The 14,632-nt window shown below is 36.2% G+C and overlaps 1 protein-coding gene across 1 annotated transcript in view; it reads right to left on the bottom strand.

The window, feature by feature from the left end:
- Positions 1 to 432: 432 nt before the first annotated feature.
- The window catches only part of LOC109095745 (heparan-sulfate 6-O-sulfotransferase 3-B-like), a 41,938-nt gene continuing 27,738 nt past the window's right edge, over positions 433 to 14,632 (bottom strand). Inside the window, exon 2 of the mRNA XM_042763788.1 lies at positions 433 to 1,813. Coding sequence (XP_042619722.1) covers positions 1,099 to 1,813 — 715 coding nt within the window. The 3' untranslated portion in view covers positions 433 to 1,098. The remainder of the gene's footprint in view (positions 1,814 to 14,632) is intronic.

The raw sequence follows: 14,632 nt of genomic DNA on the forward strand, positions 1-14,632 counted from the left end.
ACCCCAAAATGCACCCCAACAATTCCTCTCCTCTGTGTCTCTCCAAATCAGCGTAGCACCATTTTTGCAATTCTGGGCAGTACACAGGCGGCGTATGCTCTTCTGTATCAGCTGCGCCACAAGGATATGTTTTTTACGTGTATTTACATTTTGGTTTAAAAGGAAACCGCGCATCGGCGCAGCGCGGATGACACAGTAGAGCATAAGGCGCCTGCGTACAGCTCAGAATTGCCAAAATGTTTCTACACTGATTTGGAGAGACACAGAGGAGAGGAATTGTTGAATAAAGTCGTTATTTTTGTTTTCTTTGTGTACAAAAAGTATTCTCGTCACTTCATTAAATTCAGATTGAACTACTGATGGCAGATGGAATATTCTGCCGATGTGTTCCATACTTTTCTGGACCTTGACAGTGTAATTTACTTGGCAGTCAATGGGACGGTCACAAGCCAAAATATCTTAAATTGTGTTCCGAAGACGAACAAAGCTTTTATACGTTTGGAACGACATGTGGGTAAGTGATTAATGACTAAATTTTCATTTTGGGGTAGAGTAACCCTTTAGAGTAACGTTTTGTCACCAAATCAGCATATTATAATGATTTCTGAAGGATCATGTGATACTCCTGTGACATCACAAGAATAAAAGTCATTTTAAATATATTAAATGTATATTTAAATAAACAGTTTTTTTTTTTTTTTTTTTTTTTATTGTACTGCAGTAGCTTTTGATTTAAAAAATGCGGTATTGGCGAGCATAAAAGCTTTCTTTCAAAACCATAAAAAAAGTACTGACCCCACACTTTTAAACAGTATTTTATCTTCAAATTCAAGTTAAAATTTTGCTGATTTAAGCGTACCATTACAAATAAGGCTATATATAGCCTATATGTTTTTTTGCTTTTCAGGTAATTTTATGTATTTTTCCCCCCAAAAAAGTAAAAAATACTGCTCAAGGCAATGTTTTTTTGCAGTGCAACAGGCCCCATGACAAAAGAAACATATTAGAGTGCTAAACTGAAAGAAAGAACCCAAGACCCACTCTTCCACTAGTGAGCCATTATGTTCTCTGTATCCTAGTTCATGTTTCCAAGAGGAATCACCAATGGACCACTTGGCTGGCATAGTCTTCAGTTGTGTGGACCTGAGGTTGGTTTCCCACACTGGACTGTCTGCTCTGGTTGACTCGACGCTCTCTGAGCCAGCGTCTCTCTTCCCGCCTCTTCAATCTCTCCTCCTGCCGCTCACGCTGACGGATAAACTGGTATCTCTGCAGGAAAAGTTCCTTGGCAAAGTCGTACAACTGCATATCCAGGAAATTCAGTTGCTCAATGCGTCTGCGCATGTCGTCACGCAGCTCCACATTGGCGGCACGCGTGCTGTTGATCTGCGTGAAGGCGGAAATGAACTGAAGACGGAAAGTGCGCTCGAACAGGTACTGCGTTTTGCGCTGGAACTCTGTCAGGCCGTAGAAGGCCATGTTCTTCAGGTTACTCTTGGCACTAGCCAGGAGAATGGGGTTGCGTTCGCTCTCGTTCATGGTGGAGAGGTTGTAGCAGCCCACCAGGCTGAGATCAGCCAGCATGCGCACCTGCCGGTTGTTGGCCAGGTTTGAAGGGCAGTCCATGAACTCGTGCAGTGTGACCCCTGACCAGTCATCTCCGATATAACAGGTGGGCAGCTCATCCTGTGTGGGCGAGCGGCCGTCACACATGTGAAGGGAAGTCTTCCAGGTGGCGCCACGCTGCACATGCTTCCATTCACTCAGGTAACGTGACACAGGATCTCGCAGCATGGTGATATAGTAGAAGTTCCTGAAATGATAATCACAAAGTTATTTAAAATTAAAATTAAAATTAAAATTCTCTTTAGCTACATAGTTTGTATTTCACGCTGTAGAACAAAACATGAAATTTCTTCAAGTAATGTTAACCACAAGCCTTAGCTTACTCATAAAACTGTTTTATGAGTAGAGATTGTGAGCAATATTCTGAAGAATGGAGGTTAATATGGTAAAATATTAAGCAAAAACTTACTTTCCTGATATATTGCTAAAATACAATTTATCAAACTCACATCCTTGTGGTGTTTTAAGTTATTAAATAGCAACTTGTTAGCAATTATGTTGTAGAACTAAAACAAAAGAATCAGGTAATGTCAACCACAGACCTTATTTTACTCATAACTCTAAACCAAAATAGTAACATTAAAAAAAAAAACTACCTCTAAAACCCCACAGGAAATTCTAGAGGGATCCCAAGGAGAATTAGCCTTTCCGGTAAGCAAATTAGCATAATGACTGAACAGCTCTGTACTGCAACTCTTTATGTATTATTCTTTCTCATAAAAATCTGTAGTAACCCTGATAAACTAACCCCTGATCAACCTGTCATCTAACCTCAACATTTCAGTCATAGTGTAATCCACTAGCACTTCCAGCACAGAGGAACTGCAAAACAGAATATATTCTTTTTACACACGACTGCATCTCTCAAAGAGAAAGACCATCTTCTCAATCCTTGTAAGCTGGAGGAAAGCCACAGAAGGGCATGTTTCAATTCATCCGTCCACAGCAGTGCAGCATGGAGGACGTTTGCAGGATAAATAGTGACATACTGAATAAAATACTTGAAATGCAAGAGCAAAAACAGTGTGTGTCTTTTTAGTATGCATCTTATGCCATTTTATGGAAGTTAAATATGGTTCATTTTTCAGTTAGGCTAGCAAGCTAATAGCAAATCCTGCTTGCATAGTACTAAAAAAATCTCTTTTTATTAGCTAAAACAGAAATTCCCGTTTCCAGCCAGGGAGACCTGCACTTGACATGAGGAGGAGAAATTAATTTCACTTATTAATTTGTTCCCTTGTTTAAATCTTGGCTTCATTGCTCTAAACTGTTGCCTTATTTTAATGTTATGTTTATCACAGCCACAATTTAACTGAAACAAGAGAACAAATGATTAAAATATGGCATGAATTAAAAAGTTCTGGAAACATATACTTAATTTGTGGCCACAATACAGATGTTTTTACCCTGCATGACATGTGCAGGGCTTTGTATATTTTACTGTAGGTTAGTGTATTTCCAAGTGAAACAGAATATTAAACAGGACAAAAATGGATTGCGAGAATCGACTGAATGGTGAAATGTGGGTGTTACAGTATGTACCAGAAGGGAGCCAATGCAAATCAAAATGAAATAAAAGGATGCCTAAATCCAATAGTCCACATGGACAATTTTGTGGCATTTTGATTAAAGGTTATAAAGACAAACAACTTCTTCATTTGTAATGACTCGCTGAATGAGTCAATGAAATATCTATAATATCACAGGAAAATGCATTAAGAAAACAATACGGTAAATTTTTACTTGTTCACTTTATCTAATTGTAACAGTATCCAATTACAGCTGTATCTGACGCTGTAAAGAACAGACGAAGATACAGTCATCTACATTCACAGTCAATTAGATTGTCAATCCTTGTACATTAATCACAATTGTTATCTTTTGCGCTTACGTTTGAAAAACACGTGAGGGAACAGATGCCACCAAAGTGTTATTAGCAGCAGGCCGATGCGTTAATGAAGAGAGAGGAACCAGGCACAGACATGGTCCGATGGAGAATGGGACTGAAGCAGGTGGCGACTGCCTCTGTGCTGGGAAGAATAGTGAATGAGGCAGTTCTGATGTTCCCCCAGAGAGGACAGGCGCCTCTCACCTTCTCCAACTCCTGAAGCTTTCAAGGGCTTTGACTATATAGTACCTCTGAAGAGTGGTGTGTAGCAGTTTAAAAACTAGCACCAAGCTGTTGTTTTGACTTAAATAAATGATGTAACAAAAGTTTACATTACAAGTAATTAACATTTGACATGACTGCTAGTCTGATAAAGTGAAATGTTATATAATGAAGGCATGACTATGTATAAGTTCAATGAAATATTTTCTTGTTAAGTAAGAAAAAAGACCACTTTTAAAACCTTTTGAATTTCGGATGTCTTACCACATCTGAAAAGCCAAGCCGATGTTGATTCAGGTTTTATTACAGACTCTGTCACTTTTCCTTCTTGCTTGTAGACACTGATCTGTTCAGAGCAAAGCCGCTTTAAGGCAAGCCCCCAAGGTAAGCAAAAAAAAAAAAAAAAAAAAAAAAAATGGGCAGAGCACTAGACCTTGGTATGCCAATAATAAGACCATATCTGACCTTTTTCTGCTTACGAATATGGTGTGACACACATGGGCGAATTGGTGTATGTATGCAATATCCTGCAAAAAAAAACATCCCGACCACTCAAAAATATAAATCATTATCAATACACACTGTATTATGGGTAGAGTAAAGACGTGGTTTAATAACATCTGCTTATTTTTGTAATCAAAAAAAAAAAAATTACAGTGTAGCTTTAATACTAGTCTACGCCATTCAGTCCATGATTTGCAGGATTTTTGCAGAATTTTATTTTAATACTATTATAGTATATTTTAATTAATCCTATTTTAATGAGCTATTATTTTCAGTGCTATATTTTCAGTTTTCAATTTAGTAAATGAAAAATTTTAATTGATGAACTCAATTTTAAAAATCAATTTTGACTTCATCTGAGTTTTGAAATATGTATTTTCTAAGTCACTCCTTCCTTCCCATTCTGTTCTAGTCTTTAATCTGAGAAAGTATTCTAAAATATTTATACAGTACTTCAAAATATCTAAGTGGGAATAAATGAAACTACGACTCCGCTGAGGAAGTATAAATAGAAAAGTGATGCTCATATTTGTAACTGTGTCAGTGGAAAATCAGTAGCTAGCATTACACAACAATGATGTTGTGTGGGAGGGGTTTAACGCACACACATTTATAGGGGGGTGTCAGGCTGTAGGGTGTGATTAGAACCCTGCCAGCAGCAGCTGTATCTGGCTTGTCTTTCAGAGTGGGTGGAGTGCAGACCCTCTCTCATTAGCCTGTCCCAGGGACACAAACACATGCAGGAAGTGGTGTCAGAACAAGCCGACTGCAAAAGGGTCATGGTGAGCGCCATCAGTGTCACAGTATATTAGCCTCAAACGGCTCCAGCTCATCCCTTTACCTCAGCCAAGAAAAACCCAGGTGTAATTGTGGTGAGCTGTGCTCATTTCTTTCTGCTCGATGATACTTATTTGAGTCATAGCGCACAACCGTTCCACGAAGCACACATTTCTGCCCACAAAATGTTACTGAATATCCAGGAAATGTCTTAGAATATACTGCCTGCCTCTCTTGGCTTATAGTAACAGGAACAAATGAATTCAGGGGTTTCCAAACTTTTTAATGCCAAGGAGCTCCAAATATGATAGTCATTTACAAAGGACTCTCTTCCTAAAACATAAAGACAGATATTTACTTTGCAGAAAAAAATGTGAGATAGTAGCTGCTTAACATATAAAAAACTGACACTTATGTTGTCATCGAATTACAGTAAAAATATTAAAATATTATTACAAATATTAAAATATTATTTCCATTAAAAGAAACTTTTTATATATATATTTCTTAAAATGTAATTTATGTCAAATCAAAATTGTCAGCAACCATCTATACCAGTCTTAAGTGTCACATGATCCTTCTGATCATGATTTGCTGCTTAAATAACATTTCTTATCATCATCACAGAAAAAGGAAAATGGTTGTGCAATTTTTGCTAAATAGAAAGTTTAAAAGAACAGCATTTATTTGAAACAGAAAACTTTACTGTCACCTTTGAACCATTAAATGAATCCTAGCTGAATAAAAGTATTGTTTAAAGGAAAAAAGCTTTCAAACAGTAGCGTATGTACTGTAAATGTACATCTTTTCTAGAAGAAAGAAGTAATCAATGTGAGGTTGTTCTGTTTTGACAGAACTATTTCTTTAAGGAAAGTTTGCAGCAAACAAGCAAAAATAGCTCCAACGTTCATCTAAAGTAGACCAAGGCAAATGTGTTCAGAGATTACTTGAGGTTTACCAAATGTCTGAAATCGGAAGCCCAGTGAAGCTCTTCAAATCCAGGGAGAGCGATCGTGGAGTGGAACAATGTGTCTCAATAACACTCAGCTGTCAACAACTAGGCGATATGCCAAACACAGCTCAGCATGGCAGATTTCACAGAGTGCAGTAACTACAGGAAGCATGAAAACAGGTGAAACCAGAGAAATTAAATGTCACAGCGCATTAATAAGTGATTCTTGGACTCCTCTGAGGATCTGCTAATACTAGGCACATTGTGTTTAAAGCAAAGTCGATCCTTGTGTAATGTGGGGAAAAAAATCACGTTTAATATCCCAGTTGTCTCTATACAGTTCTTAGATGAAAGGAAGTTCACCCAAAATGGTAATTTGTTTAAAATGTACTTATCCTCAGGCCATCCAAGATGCAGATGAGTTTGAGATTTTGAGAAATTTAGCATTACATTTGCTCACTAATGGATCCTCTGCAGTTTCCAAACAGCTGATGAATACATCAAACACGCAGCTTTTTGCTTCACAAGATGTTACTTGATGGGCTGGAGTCATGTGGATTACTTGTGGATTATTGTGATGTTTAATCAGCTGTTTTGGCTCTCATGACAACACCCATTTACTGCATAGAATCTATTAGTGAGCAAGTTATGTAATGCTAAATTTTTCCAAATCTGCTCTGATGAAGAAATAAAATAAACTTCCTCTTGAATGGCCCAAGGATGAGTTTTTTTTTTTTGTCTTTTGAGGGGGCGTGGGGGGGTGGGGGTGAACTATTCCTTTAAACATAAAGCAAATGGAGCATTTCACTTGCATCTTCTTTGTTATGTATGTTCACTTATCGTAATTAACAGAGAACTCCTTTAAATCTCCTGAGCTATGAAAGACCAACCTCTGAGCAAAAGTCTTCTATACTGCTACTCAACTACTTGCAGTCTACTGAATAAGGCACAGCACCAAACATAAAGGCACTTTCTAATAGCATCATGTTAACTGAAACAGTCCAGACAGAGCTCTCCATTCTCTAGCTACTGTATGTCAGTTTCTGACCCGTGGGTTGTAATAGCCTGTAATTTGCCACAATTGCACAATCACACTTTTCTATTGTCTGTACAATTACATGCTACCAATGAGACAAATACATGTAGCCAAACTATATGCTTTCTCTTTTGACTTTGCGAATGCTTACTAAGAAAGATCTTGAAAAGTATTTTGACATCCCACCAAAGATCTGGCCATTTTCACTTTTCTCACAACTGCATTATAGAAAATTAATGCACACAAGGTGGTAATACAGCCACAGCTAGCAGACTAGCCATTACACCTTACGTATGAATTTAAATCTATGTGGTTTTGCCTCTTTTTGTATAAACATATTCAGAGATTTAAATGCCACACTCAGACATTAGTGTATAACATGTATAACTTTATTAGTTTGGAAACTTTTAGAAATGTTAAAATAGTATTATAATAATTTAGTATACGGCAAAAAAATAAAACAAACAAAAAAACACTACAATGTACTGTACTGTATAACATTTGAGTAAAATGCACACACACATATATATTACTTAAACTTTACATCTATTTATTTGTCAGATGCTAAAGCAGCTTTCGCATTAATCAAAATCTTGACCTTGGTAATGGTAAATTTATTGCATCTGAAGTACATTTTGTAAAAAAAAAAATAAAAAATAAAAAAACTTACATTTTAAGTTTAAACAAAATACATTTTCAGCTTGAAAAATACATATTTACAACATATATTCACAATATGTTTCACAAAAGTATTCACAAAATATTCAATCAAACCATCAAAACACAGATCGCCCAAAGATTTTTCAGCCCATTTTCTATGGACATAGGCAACTGACACATGCAGTGCAATTCTGACTTCAGCAAAGATTTTCGGTTAGGGTGATATGTCTCTTCAGTCACCCAGCGAAGCTGATGTATTTACAGTGCACAGTGACAGCATTATTATTGAGGCTGAGAATGCACTCAGCACCTCTATTGACTTTTGCCCTTTCCTCATTCAGTTTTCTTCCTGTGTCTCGCAGCCATCATTTCTCCCGCGGGACCTCAGACCTTTCCTCTAAAGGTTGCTTGATTAATCACGCTTCTGATTCAGTTGTATTTCACACAAATCTGAACTCCCTTCTCCCCCTTTTATCTCTTTTCCTCTGTTCGGCAAACGTCTATCACATATTTCGTCTTTGTCCCCGTGTGCTGTTCTTTTGCCTTAATTATTGGTATCAGATATGACATTTTGTCTCAGTACAGGGATATTCTCTGTGAAATTATACTGGACCATAGTCATAGTGGGAGATAAACCTGTGGATAAGGAGGATCTTTCAGTGCTGTCTGAGGAGAAGAACAGAGGCTAATAACAGAAGTTTAACTCAAAGTGATTTGTAATGCGAAAAAAAAAACTGAGCTCAGATTTTTATCCATAATTAAAGTGTTGCATATGAAAGACACAGTAGCTGGAAAAGATATGTTTTGTTGTTATGTGACAAAACGTGTCTCCATTTTTCAGTGACATCTTTCCTGTCCACCCTTTCGGGTTTTAAAGGCCTTGATCTACTTCAAAAGAAAACTTGTACACTTAAATATTTTCAGTAGTATTTAGGATTTGTATACTGCAGTGTGTTGAAGAGTGTATTCATTCTGCAAGTCAGTATGGAAACTGAACATGCAAAGAGTTCAGGAAATTATTTCAAAACTGGAATGCCTGCCATTCACAAAGTTTTATACATATACATCCACAAAAAAAAAAAAAAAAAAAAAAAAAAAATCTGTCACCATTTACTCAACCTCAAGTCATTCCAAACAGTTGCTGGTAGCCATTGACTTCCATAGTATGGAACTATGGAACAAAATAGCATAGAAGTCAATGGCTTCTTCAAAATATCTTCTTTTGTGTTCAACATAATTTTTTTATGTAGAAAGACTTAAATTCTTAAAGACTTAAGTTTTCTAGTAAAACGTATTCCATTAAAACAAACTTGATTTATTTACAACTTTGAAAAATATTTTTCAGTGTACTCGGATATGTTCAATTCATTAGCACATTTAACACATCAAAAAAAAAAAAAAAACAGATACAAAAAATTTTTTGTGTTTCCTGTTATCTTTCCAATTTCATTACCAACAAAATAGGCCAAAAACATCATGAACTGAATTGTGAAATGGGAAAACTCCTTTCTCTGTAAATTGTATTGTATCTCTTCAAATGGTTCTTGTACAAATCTAATTAAAGCTCTGGCATCTTTACACCAGCAAAGCTACAGACATCTGAATGAAGAATTTCCCAGAATACCAAACAGCTTTCACAACTTTTTTTTTCTCCAGTCCAGTTTGTCTGTAATAAATCTTTGTGTTTTGTCTTGGTCAAATGGTTAAGGGCTGTTAGAGATTCATTGTTCTTCTAAATGTTGTGTTAAGCAGTCAAAAGTTTTTATTTTGTAAATCTGAGTTTGCCTCTAGCAGATCCTCAGGCCAAACAGTACTTGTAATCCCAATACAGTTTCCTAGCACTCTATCCCTCAGGGCCAGAAAGTGCATTACCATCTATACTCAATACTGAAGTTCAAATGCTGAAGAAAACAGTATGAGGCAAATGAGGGCAGACAAGGTAGAGTCAACATGACATGGCAATTGCATCCCATTTGAATTTCATAATGTGACATATTTCCAAGTGAAACAAGATATGCAACAGCAACAAAAAAATGACTGCATCATATAAAGTTATATGAGGTGGTTGAAGGGGATTGATGACATCAGCCAAAAAGGAAAATTGTTTAAGAAGCAATATATACAGGTCCTTCTCAAAAAATTAGCATATTGTGATAAAAGTTCATTATTTTCCATAATGTAATGATAAAAATTAAACTTTCATATATTTTAGATTCATTGCACACCAACTGAAATATTTCAGGTCTTTTATTGTTTTAATACTGATGGTTTTGGCATATAGCTCATGAAAACCCAAAAATTCCTATCTCAAAAAATTAGCATATTTCATCCGACCAATAAAAAAGAAAAGTGTTTTTTAATACAAAAAAAAGTCAACCTTCAAATAATTATGTTCAGTTATGCACTCAATACTTGGTCGGGAATCCATTTGCAGAAATGACTGCTTCAATGCAGCGTGGCATGGAGGCAATCAGCCTGTGGCATGCTGAGGTGTTATGGAGGCCCAGGATGCTTCGATAGCAGCCTTAAGCTCATCCAGAGTGTTGGGTCTTGCGTCTCTCAACTTTCTCTTCACAATATCCCACAGATTCTCTATGGGGTTCAGGTCAGGAGAGTTGGCAGGCCAATTGAGCACAGTAATACCATGGTCAGTAAACCATTTACCAGTGGTTTTGGCACTGTGAGCAGGTGCCAGGTCGTGCTGAAAAACGAAATCTTCATCTCCATAAAGCTTTTCAGCAGATGGAAGCATGAAGTGCTCCAAAATCTCCTGATAGCTAGCTGCATTGACCCTTGCCCTTGATAAAACACAGTGGACCAACACCAGCAGCTGACATGGCACCCCCAGACCATCACTGACTGTGGGTACTTGACACTGGACTTCAGGCATTTTGGCATTTCCTTCTCCCCAGTCTTCCTCCAGACTCTGGCACCTTGATTTCCGAATGACATGCAAAATTTCCTTTATCCGAAAAAAGTACTTTGGACCACTGAGCAACAGTCCAGTGCTGGTTCTCTGTAGCCCAGGTCAGGCGCTTCTGCCGCTGTTGTCTGGTTCAAAAGCACACGCCTGTGCACGGTGGCTCTGGATGTTTCTACTCCAGACTCAGTCCACTGCTTCCGCAGGTCCCCCAAGGTCTGGAATCGGTCCTTCTCCACAATCTTCCTCCGGGTCCGGTCACCTCTTCTCGTTGTGCAGCGTTTTTTGCCACACTTTTTCCTTCCCACAGACTTCCCACTGAGGTGCCTTGATACAGCACTCTGGGAACAGCCTATTCATTCAGAAATTTCTTTCTGTGTCTTACCCCTCTCGCTTGAGGGTGTCAATGATGGCCTTCTGGACAGCAGTCAGGTCGGCAGTGTTAACCCATGATTGCGGTTTTGAGTAATGAACCACGCTGGGAGTTTTTAAAAGCCTCAGGAATCTTTTGCAGGTGTTTAGAGTTAATTAGTTGATTCAGATGATTAGGTTAATAGCTCGTTTAGAGAAACCTTTCATGATATGCTAATTTTTTGAGATAGGAATTTTGGGTTTTCATGAGCTGTATGCCAAAATCATCAGTATTAAAACAATAAAAGACCTGAAATATTTCAGTTGGTGTGCAATGAATCTAAAATATATGAAAGTTTAATTTTTGTCATTACATTATGGAAAATAATGAACTTTTTCACAATATGCTAATTTTTTGAGAAGGACCTGTATATATATACATATAGAATGAATCTATATATTATATATATATTATATATATATATATATATATATATATTAATTACAAAAAAATATAAAAGACATTTTTATCATAACATGCACCACAATCATGCAGAGTAGACATGAAAACGATTTTTTGACTTTTAAGGATAGGGTACAAGAGGAAAGGCAAAGTAATGCATATTAAATAAGTCACTGCACTTAAGATTTCACATTCTACAATGACATTATAATAGACATGCTGCCCTAACAGCAGAAATAACATTCACAGTCCTTAGTCCGAATATCATTAGTGCTCTTTTTGTAACACAGATACAAAGGGAACCATATTTAAAAAAAAAAAAAAAAAAAAAAAAAACTGACAGCATTTTTTCCCTGCACAATAATGTTTGTATTGTAATGTCACCTAAAAGCCCCAATTAATGGTTTCAGATGAATGTTGATCAGAAATCCTGACAAAATGGTTCTTCTTTAGAGCATTTGAATTAGCATATCGTTATAGTCTATGGTTAGCACTGAGAACTTCTGTCAAGATTTACTGTTTTGCAGTAATTGAGTGACATATACACTAGCATTCAAAAGTTTGAGCTAAGTAAGACCCCAGTTTATTTATTTCATTTTTTTTAAATGTAAGAAAATAATACTTTTATTTACTTTTATCAAAAGTGACAGTAAAGACATTTATAATGTTATAAAATATTTCTGTTTAAATAAATTCTGTTATTTTTACCTTCAATATATATATATATATATATTTTTTTTAGAATCCTGAAATAAATGCATCACAGTCTCTACACATATATTAATAAGAATTTATTAAATAAATAATTTTTGTGTTTATTTGAAATGTTTTATCAGGCTGTCTACTTTTCCCAGTTATCAGGAAATTGTTTATAACGCATTTCCAAAGCAAATCTGCCCTTCCATTAAATTCTCATAAATGTCTTTAAAAAATACTGTATGATATTTAACAACCAAAAGAGACATACATTTTGCTATTAAACTTCAAGCTCACTGAAGGTGTTTTATTTCCTACTCATACTTATCCTCTTTATAGCAGTTTAAAATGGCAAACCGAATGTAATAAGCCATCTGGCAAATGACACAAACCATGAGAAAATATAGAATCTGTGCCCATCTGCAAAATAATGCTGGAACACCTCAATCTTTCATGTTTCACTGCTTACATGAACACGGATCGTTTAATGTAATTATAAGTTTAATACTTTAAATGCATTTATCATTTAAGCTTACTAAATATTTTAACAAGGTTTTTTTAAGTAAAATGCAACATCTATACTATAGATCTCTGCATCTTCAATCACGTCACAAGCCACATGAAACTAAGCTGACACATGCAGTTTGACTGAATTTTGGATACAAATGTACCCAACATAAGTTCATCGTTTTCTCCTCTGTAGTCTTACACTAAAACAGTAATGCGCTCGTTTCTGCTGCTCTGCAATCTTCTCCCGTAGTCGCTCTTGACAGAATGGAGCGAGAGCCTGGAAACATGCATTATTTGTAACGGATATCATTCCCTAATGGTTCCTGTACTCCCTCTGGCAGACCATAATGGACCGTTTTCCAGACTCTCTGAATCTCCTTCTGACTCTTTGATAGTGACGGAATGGGGACGGCATGTCACCTGGGAAGAAACAAGAGGAACGAGCAGCCCTTCATTTATTTGTCAGGAAGCTGGCATTAGGGGTAGCTGACATTGTGCGCATACTGAAAATGGCACTCGCTGGCAGTTACAATGCAGCAAGAAAAACCTACCCTTTGACCCAGGTGCACCACGACTACGAATCACTGTTCAGAGCACATAAAGTTGAATCAGGTACTCTTTCCCTGCTGAAAAAAAAAACACCTAAATCAGTCTAAGCTTGCTATTCTTAGCTGGTCTGTTCTGGTTTGCTGTTTTTTAGCCACTAGACCAGTTGACTGACCAAATGAACCAGCTGAACACCAGGCCAGGCTGGGAGACCAATTTAGACCTAAAAGATCAGTGTGGTGTTTTTTTTTTTTTTTCAGCAGGGCTGAAAGTCTATGTTCTTTGACTTATTCAACATTAAGTCATACTTAAAGAAACAGTTTGCACAAAAATTACAATTTTGTCAATATTTACTCACTCTCATGTCATCCTAAACCTTTCTTCTGTGGAGCACAAGCAGATATTATGAAAAAATATATTTTTCTTGTCCATACAATAAATAGTCAATAGGGCCCGATCAATGTTGTTTTTGGACCCTGCTAATTTTCTTTGTATGCAAAAAAACAGTTGATATGTTCTTGATGGAATGACATGAGGGTGATTAAATTATGACAGGAGTTTTTTTTTTTTTTTAGTGTCTTTTAAATCAAGTGCATGTGTGTCAATAGGTAAAAATAGTAATGCAAGTTTATATGCTCTAAATCTGAGGAGAACAGAAAAAAATAAGACTGAAAGCCTGCAGTACATGTTATACATACATGCTCCCTTTGAGAGGAAAGGACAACTCTGCTTTTGTGTAAAAAAAAAAGCACTCAATACATGGTGTTGACATATTGTTGGTTCTACAGGCTCTCAACACCTGCACATCACCAATCTGTTTTTAGAGACTTAAACCATCTCAGTTTTCAAAGGAACTGGAAAAGAATCAGGTTTTATATATATATATATATATATATATATATATATATATATATATAGGCCCACAAATCCATGGCATTTTTGTCAATACTGTTTAATATTTTACTTTAGGATTTTTTTTAAATAACTACAAACTGTTTCAAATTAAACAAATTTATCTGAAATGTCAGACTTCATGATGCATTATTACTTTTAATAAAGAAACATAATCAAATGGAATCACAGCAGGGCAGTAACCACCATAAGTCCCCCAATAAATATCCATTAGTTAATTTATATATTCTTGATGGTGCTCTTCTACTCTCCAAAGGGTTAAAGGGTTACATTTTTAAACTGGTCTGCCTCAGAGATCTAACAGCGCTCATCAATGTCAAGATGATTGAGATGGCCAATCAAATCAAAGGCAGCAGATTTACCGTTCACAGAATCCGAACATCAATTAAAGTGTGATGCTTCAGTTTTATTAATGAAAGAGTGAATGAAAGGTAATAAGTAGCTAAATATTTAATATTTGACAACAGTTTTATGAAAGAAATATTAAATGATTAAAGTGATATCCATGTACTTAACTTTTTAGTTAAATTTCACCATTTTGAACTGAATAGTCATCATCATTTTCCTAA

Source organism: Cyprinus carpio, chromosome A9 (assembly GCF_018340385.1).
Source record: "Cyprinus carpio isolate SPL01 chromosome A9, ASM1834038v1, whole genome shotgun sequence".
NCBI lineage: Eukaryota > Metazoa > Chordata > Actinopteri > Cypriniformes > Cyprinidae > Cyprinus > Cyprinus carpio.